We start from the raw sequence: 9,000 nt of genomic DNA on the forward strand, positions 1-9,000 counted from the left end.
TTTGACATTTTGCCATTTATTATTAACGGGTTAAATGCAATAAATGGCAATGTATCTTTACATGTTCATTTTTATAGTTTTTTTGTATCGCAATATATATTTATTTTGAAAATGTCGTTATAGCAATATCATAAAAACAACATAAAATAAAAAAATGTGGTTGAAGGGCATGAGTTTGAATCCAGTAAAAGTCTTTTTTTTTCTTCAAAAAAAGGAAAAAAAAGAAAGAAAGAAAGAAAGAAAATGCTCCTAGTAAAACTTTCAAATTACCACGATTAAAAAAAATGGAATAGAATAATATATTGTCTAAACTAAAAAATACCTAATATATGAATTAAAATGAAATATGGCATCATACTATGAAGAACATCACATGATATTTTCAACTACAAAGTTTAATAAACAATTTATCATTGTCAACTAACCACATGACATATTATAAATTCTTTTTGACATAAGCATATCCTACTTGTAAAAATACGATATATATAAAAAAATGGAAAATGACTTAAAAGCCCAAGGAAGTTTCCAAACCATTCAAAAAACCCCAATCATGTTTTGTCTGTTCAAAAAAACCCAATGAACTTAACCTTTTGTCTAAAAAGTCCAACAAAGTTCCAAACCCTTCAGAAAATTCCAATTTTGTTTTGTTTAAGTTTATTGGGTTTTTTTTTGAACAGTCAAAACATGATTGGAGTTTTTTAAATGTTTTGGAAACTTCGTTGGTCTAACAAGTCATTTTATCGATACGGTAATAAGTCACGTCATCTGTTTCTCTTATTTGACTTTCAGGAAAGTGTAACTTAGTTGGGCTTTTTAGACAAAATGTTAAGTTTGTTGGGTTTTTTTGAACAGACAAAACATGATTGGGGTTTTTTGAACGGTTTGGAAACTTCGTTGGGCTTTTAAGTCATTTTCCCATAAAAAAAAAGCTAATTTCATTCTCGAATTTGCCTATACCTATACGAATATAGTTTTCCAACACAATACAAAATATCAATATACAAATACCAATAACAAAAAAAAAAGTTAATAATAATAACTCCCGTCAGACATCTCCAAGGGTACCCATATTTGTTATAGGACCTTTAAACCAATATCGGGCATTCACAATCCAATACGAGACCACAATAATAAAAAGACCACCAACAGCAACCGGCGTATAGTTGAGGGTCTGATCGGTAATTGGGTATGCAACAGGCAAAGAAAACAGCACTGAAATGGTGGCCACCCAAAGAACCGCTATCCAACCAATAATCACACCGTATCGCCCTAAATGGAAAGGCCCTGGAACAAATGATTTACGGGCTAATGTCACCCTAAAAAATATTGGTAAAGCGTACGCAATGTATAACCCAATCACGGCTATTGATGTCATCGCTTGAAATGCCACTATGCTCCCCAAAGACTGCAACAATTGTATCACCACACAATCAACTTCAATAAATAAACACAGAATTAACTTGCAATATGATTCCTTTAGGATTCAAAACCAAAATAAAAAAAAAAAAAAAAAACGGCATACCAAGTAACTAAATAAATCGTTTGTTTTTTTTTTATGACATACCGTAAGGGCCATGCAGAATGATATGAAAGCCGAAAGCCAAACCGCATATATAGGGACCTCATGGTCGTTAACTTTATGCCATAATGATGAAAATGGCATTGCTCCATCTCTTGAAAATGCATAAACCATCCTACCAAATAACATATATATCCACAATTATTTATTTTTTCAAGACACTACTTTATACTTTATCAATACAGGACTTAAAAGTTACCTTGAATTGCTTGTGAGTGAGCTCATGGCACAGAAGAAAATGGCGACAGCAACAACAAGCAAACAAATGATACCACCGGTCCCACTTCCGAATCTACCCTTGAAAGCTTGATAAAATATCTCAGCAATGGCGTAACCACCCGCATCATTATCTGGGCTTAAAAGGCTTGGAATATCAGTAACCGTGAATGTTATTCCAAGCAAATATCCCCATCCAACAATTATAGATATTCCAATAGAACTAATAATCCCTTTTGGACCATTTATATCCGCACTCTTCGTTTCCTCCGACTGTAATATTAAATAAATAAATCCCAAACATATATAAACAACTGAGCAGTATCTGAGCAGAGATAATAAAGTGAAAGGAAACTAACCATATGAGCAGAGGCATCGTACCCTGTCAATGTATACTGGCTCATAAGCAACCCTATGAGAAAAATGTAGGGTTTGCTACTGATTCCTGCTTCGTTATCTGTGTTAAAATGTGTAAAAACGAATTCGGCGCTTGCTCTTTCTTTTGCTACTACGGGTATGCAAATCATTAGAAAAAAGACTCCTAGAATGTTCCAAACAGCTGCGAGTTGACCAAAGAAGGATAGCCATGTGATTGGAAGACTGTTTATGATGGCATGTACTAGAAGAAGGCCACCATGTATTGCAAGAACTATGTATTTAGATGCTACATAGCCACCTCCGTTTTTCCCACCCGTGCTCAGAAGAATGATCACTTCAATCAACTGAGCCAGTGAAAAATTTACACTTGTTGTCACAGCCCACTGCACAAGTACAATTCTTTGTTCAAATTAAACAACTCTGAATTATTGAAAATAGTCTACAAAGTTTGTCGGATATAACAAGTGAAACCTTAAAGATTAGGGACCACAAGATTTACCTGTCCTACAATATTATACCTGCAAAAGTAGCCAAAAAGAGAGGATATGATTAACCGTTTGCTCAAATATGGATGACATGAACATAAAAAAAGAATACAAGGGGTCCATAACAAAACTATATATGATCATATAATCTCAAAGACTAACACAACAACATTATTTCAGTAAAATCGTCTAAAAGAGTTGTGGTACATGACAATTCATAACGCTTTCATATACTGCGGGTTGTTGTTAATAACTTATTAATATTGATTTGATAGTTGATAATATTAAAATAAGTAGTGATAAAGTAATTATAATAATAAGAATACCAGCCAGTGATCCACGAGGCAAAGGGTGCCCAACTAGGGCCAGCAAGTTTGGCACTCCAATAATAAAGACCACCGGAAGTTGGGTAAGAAGAACAAATCTCAGCCATTGATAAACCAACAGCCATGGTGAAGGCACCAGCTACTAGCCATCCATAAACTAACACGACAGGTCCACCAAAATTCAGCCCACTATTGTAAAGTGTCGTTATGCCTGTTAGCACCGATATAATCGAAAACGAAAACGCAAAATTTGACAACACCCTGCAATTAATTTCCAAAAATACCCCCAACGCTCAAAATCTGGATCATAGAATCGAGATAGATGATAGAATAAGGGTTTATGAGAGAGAGTATTACGAGAGGTCGCGCTTGAGTTCTTGTTTGTATCCCAATTCGTTTAAACGAGAGTGGCCTGAATCTTGTGGGTGTTTTCCGTTTTCATGTGATTGGATTGAAATAACATTCTGCGAACCCGTCATTACACCAGATAGAAGAAGATTTCAGAGAGGATTGAATTTGTTTCTACTTCTACTATTTGTTGGGTTGGGGTTTCTTAGTAATGATCGGTGGTGTTTTGTTGTGTGTGATGAGTGGAATTTGTGATTTTGGAAGGTGTTGTTGAGTATGATTTATGAAAGTCAAACTCTCATTTCATGAATCTTTGAATTTGTGTATTATATTATATTATTATATAATATATATAATATAATTATAAGGTATGAATTTTATATGTGTGGAATCTAATGTTTCATTGGGGGAAGTTAAGAGTTTTGGTCAAACAAGGAGAAGGAGAAGGAGAAAGGGGAGCCACACCAGTCACCACAGGCCAAGTTGATGTGAAAAATCAAATGTTTGAGGTCTGAATATGAATAAATGATTCTGTCATCTTTCCTTAGAAAATAAATAAATCAAAGAACGGAAATTATGCATGATTCTTTTTTGAATGATAGAAGGCATTTACACCTTTTTGGCCCTACTAAATTCTCAGGGATGAATGATCGGTTCATGTCCTCCTTTAAAGTAGATTTATCTATCATTCTTTATTGTACACGATCTTTTAATCCAATTATACTTTTGATTTAATTAATTATGATAACATGGGCATATAATTCGTTTTTTATTCTTGTCGTATGATTTTTAAATATTCTGTTAACAATTATATATCAACAAAATAGATATCCACTTTATTATAATTATGCGGCACTATTTAAGATAATATTTGGTTTAATTCATAATATTTGGATAATTGTATTTGTTTCTTAATCAATCACGTAAGATATTATGTAAAAACATTAAACAAAGGAATCGTATTTGTAAGAAAATCAACATAACGTTATACATGTTTATGGGCGTCAACAAGTAATCGTATATTTGGATTGGACTATCTACAATATATAATATTATCTTTTAAACGTGATGTTGTCAATATTTATTTAGTTATATATAGATTCGGTAGGTAATAGTCAAATTGGTACAAGGAGTTGGTAAAAAGGAAGAAAAAAAAAGGATATGTTACATTTAATTTATTATTCAAAAAAAAGTTGAATTTGATATTGACACTTCTGAATAGTACATTAAGTCGTTATTTTGTCGATGACTTCCACTAAGATGCTCTGTTTAACCTTTAATCTTATTCCAAAACATAATTATTCGGCAACTAATTACGACCACAGATTATCTCCATAATGATCTTTACTTACAATTTCTATTTGTTCTCTTTCTCTATTGCATATATTCTTATAAGTTACAATAATGCAACTACATGCTTTGCTGTCCCATTATTTTGAATCTTTTCAAGTTAAACGATTATACATCTAAATTGACATAAATATTACTACGGTTTTTTGTCATCATTTTTTTTTTTTTTGTATTTCAATATTTTAGTTATTATGTTTGTCATTTGAAGTTGTAACATCCCAAATTCAAAGTAATATGATCAATTTATATTGATGAAATGCATCTCTTCAAATGTAGTATGTTCCAATCATTGCATTGATGATACACTAATTCGAGTATATAATGCATTCTCATTCTTCATTCAATTTTGCTAGTGGTGGATTTATCACCATTCTTCATTTTCCAACTTTTATAACAAAATGGGTTTTGCAATGCACTAAACAAAGAATTTAGTTTTGGTATATCATTCCCTAATTGATTTGATTAAATTATATGCGATGCAAAAACTATTGTATGTACAAATTCTTTCCAACACATAATATGCATAGTGAAATATAATTGATCCTTATAATTACATGCCTTTCTTAATAATGGCTTGCAATATATTTTAATATTCTATCAAATATTATTTTCAATCCTAACTGTTGCAATATATTTTAATATTCTAATCGAGCTTAGTGACACAGGCTCGAGCTTGAACTCGTTTAATAAACGAGCTTAATATTAAACTTGAGCTCGGCTTGGGCTCGTTTAGAATCGGTTTCGAGTCGAGCTTTTAACAATCCGATCCGGAATAGCTCACGAGTAGTTTGGCTCGTTTGCACTCCTATATTCGAACATAATGAAATACAAGTTTGCGCATCAAATAACATCATCAATGCACTTTTAAAATGTTATTATAACCAAATATTCAATAAATGTCAAAATGTTTCTAACCCAAAGGTATTAGATTTTTTTTTTTTTTAATTTATGTTTTTATGTTGAGAGTTCAAGTCTCATGACATAAATGGATTTAAGAGTAGTTTATGATTACATTAGTTTTTCGTTCCAAAAAATACAAACTAAAAATCCTTAACAATTTTGTATTGAGTGGAAGACGAATTTACCGATCAGAACAGCCTTAGCAAATTGATTTAAAAATTATGATTCGATTCTGTATACGCCTTTATGATAATCGAATTTATTTTGGATTTAATAATAGATGATCTTAAGTTTAAGTTTGATAACATGTAATAACAGTCATAAGCATGTTTGTTTGTTTGATGTTTTTTTTTGGGGTTATTTGATAATAATATTAATAAATAATGATGACAACCATTCCAATTTATTATATTATATTTGATATCGTTAACAGATGTATTTTGGAAACATCTGTTTTTTTTAATTAAATTTGATATGAAAGGATTTATATCAAATTAAACTATCATTTAAAAGTACGATTAATTCATGAACCTGTATTCTGTCTTACATCCTATTTTTTAATTATAAAATGTTTATAAAATGTTGATAAAAATAAAATTTCACTTTCAAGATTTTTTTTAAATATAAGTTCAACTATTTCTTCACATTGTTTTGGTTTATAACATTGTATTGTTTTTTGACCTTTACTATATTTAATTTACAATTATAAATCGTGTGTGAAATGAAATGTATAATATTTCATGAAAAGGACTCCTTAACAATCACTTTTGGCGATTTCAAGGACCACAAATGTTGGGCAGGTAACGTTTTAATATATCGATTCCTGATTATAAAATTGAAATTTTAAGCGTGAGGAACGTGTGCAAACAGTGTCCACTAACATTATCTTTTTCTATTCATTAAAAAAAGAGTTCCAAATTACAATGACAAAATTTTGCTTTCCATTTTAGCCTTTTATAATTATCAAATATTTATATACTAAAGCAAACGATAAATTTCATTTTAGCCTTTATATTTTTGCAAAAAATAATAATAATAATAATTACATCAGAGTTTCTTCTGAGTGGTTAAAGCTTTGAATTCTATAAAATAGGTTCGAAAATCCATATATAGTCTCAAAATTTTAACTAGTTTTCATGAGTTTTGATGTTTTTTTCTAATTCCTTCTTTAATACTTTCAAGAGTTAAACAAGTTTAATGATGATAATTCCTTTTATTTTAAATCAACATTTTCTAATCTTCTTAAATATCTTTAATATTTTAAAAGATACATAACTTAATAAATCCTAATCGAGAAACCAAAACAGAACCTAAAAAAAAAAATCAAAACCAATAAAATAACCAAAAACCCAAATTCACAAAATTATAAAGTTCTATCTAATATACTAATAGGGCTCAATAGTAAATTCTAAGGATAAAAAGGGCCCAATTTCTCAAAACCATTCTCCCAAACTAGTTAAGGAATCTTCTTGCTCCAACCTACAACCATTATTTTAAATTTTAATGAAGGGTCCATAATCAACCACCCAACATGCTACTTTCTAGTTTCTAGTTTCTATATCGACATATTGTGTCATTCATGTGCAACTATCTATAGTCTATAATACCTAATATGAAGGTGGAATAAATAAATAAACAACAGAAAAATGAGAAATATTAATGGCAGTTATAAAGAGTACTAACCAACCAGTGAGCCAAGAAGCAAAAGGACCCCAGTCATTGCCACAAAGCTTTGCACTCCAGAAATACAACCCACCGGCTGTAGGGTAAGCAGAGCAAATCTCGGACATCGATAGGCCCACCAACATCGTAAATAGGCCCGCTATTAGCCATCCGTAGACCATACTTACTGGCCCACCGAATGCGAGCCCAGTACTATACAATGTGGTTATCCCCGTGATTACAGAGATGATTGAAAAAGTTACAGAAAAGTTGGAGAGTAACCTACATATGAAATTGACAAAGGATTTAGAAAGAGTTTTTGAGAGATCAACTTGAAAACCAATCCTGCTCATTAGATCTGAAAATCTTAATGGAAGCATGAATGTAATCTTTTTTCTTGTTTAAGTTTCTTTTAACCATATTCGAGATTTTAAGATCTAAAGTTTATGCTTCTGCATTTTAAATCCACTTTATGTTTGACTATTTGGATGAAAATGATAAAGTAACTGAGTTTGCCCAATATAAATTGCTATATTTGGATCTCACCTTTTTTCTATTGTCCAATCAATCACCAAGAATATGACAATTGACAAAATCTATAAAGTATATTGTTTGAGGAATTATTAGTTGCAAAAGTTTCACTACCTTAACATAATTTGTTCATGAATTTGCTCTTATGAGAACCTTGGGGTATGATGAATGTTTGATGAGTTAATCAAATAGCAGATAACAAGAAATAGCTGATACACTTTTTATAAAACTCAAGAACACCTACAACAATGGCAGATTTTTAAGTGGTTAACTACATGATGCTAAACCAGGATTTGTTTGTTTGATTTATTTTTATTAATTGTAGAATAACTGAAATTGTTTGAGTGTTGTATTACCAGAGAATACCAGGATGAAATTGAACGAATTACCGGAAAAAACGCGATCTGCTATCGAAAATACAAAAATATCGTAAAAAAGCCATTTCGGGAAAATCAAATATCTTTTCTATAGCTTTCTCGTGAATTCAAAATCCACAAATTGAATACTCATCAAATCTACCAATGCGATTCATAAAACAACGAGGTTCAGCAAATTCAAACTTGAAATTTGTTATCGCATTTATAAATATCGGATGACCTAACTTTTCAAAAACAAAGAGGCATAAATTTAACTGCTAATAACATCAAAATGAGTTCATTGTAAGTTCATATATGGAGGAGATTGATGACGATAAGGAGGACGTATAATTACTTACGAGAGACTGCGATTTAGTTCTTGCTTGTAACCGAGCTTATTCAACTTTGAATCATCGCCGGAGCCGATGATTTCGTTACTAACTCCGGCACCATCACGAAGCCGGTGATAGGAACCTGCATCATCTCCATAAGTTCCGAGCCTGTTTTCCATTTTTCTAAATTTTGTTTTTCGGAACAGGTGAAGTGTGTGTGTGTATGTGTTGTTTTCAGCAGAAACTGACTGGTTGAGAATATATCCGTGTCAAATTAAATTTTCAAGATTAAAAAAAAAATAAATAAATAATACTGTTACATTTTCGTCGTGTCAAATTAAATAATACTATTATATTTTCGTCACTATATATAATGTAAATTAATTTATGATAATTATACACTCATAATGAAAAAAATAAAATAAAAAGGCAATGACCATAACTTCGTTTATTAATTTTCAAGATTAAAAAAAAAAATAGGCATTGGACCAGAATAATATGACTTTTGCAGCTTGATATCTGTAAAAATCTATC

At 31.0% G+C, this 9,000-nt stretch overlaps 1 protein-coding gene across 3 annotated transcripts; it reads right to left on the bottom strand.

Moving 5' to 3' along the window:
- Window positions 1-921: 921 nt before the first annotated feature.
- Window positions 922-8,726, bottom strand: LOC111907568 (amino-acid permease BAT1 homolog). 3 transcript variants are annotated; one of them, XM_023903367.3, is made up of 8 exons: window positions 7,269-7,405; window positions 3,345-5,490; window positions 2,988-3,248; window positions 2,676-2,694; window positions 2,158-2,559; window positions 1,782-2,071; window positions 1,568-1,697; window positions 922-1,408 (listed from the first exon to the last, which is right to left on the bottom strand). In XM_023903367.3, exons 2-8 carry the CDS (start codon window positions 3,464-3,466, stop codon window positions 1,049-1,051), a joined length of 1,584 nt encoding a protein of 527 aa, XP_023759135.1. In that variant the 5' UTR covers window positions 3,467-5,490; window positions 7,269-7,405; the 3' UTR covers window positions 922-1,048. The 3 variants fall into 3 exon arrangements, with proteins under 3 accessions (XP_023759135.1, XP_042756135.1, XP_023759134.1); XM_042900201.2 differs by having other exon boundaries at window positions 7,273-7,360; XM_023903366.3 differs by lacking the exons at window positions 2,988-3,248; window positions 3,345-5,490 and adding an exon at window positions 8,494-8,726 and having other exon boundaries at window positions 7,269-7,529.
- Window positions 8,727-9,000: the final 274 nt, after the last annotated feature.

The sequence above is a fragment of the Lactuca sativa genome, chromosome 3 (genome assembly GCF_002870075.4).
Source record: "Lactuca sativa cultivar Salinas chromosome 3, Lsat_Salinas_v11, whole genome shotgun sequence".
NCBI classification, from domain to species: domain Eukaryota; kingdom Viridiplantae; phylum Streptophyta; class Magnoliopsida; order Asterales; family Asteraceae; genus Lactuca; species Lactuca sativa.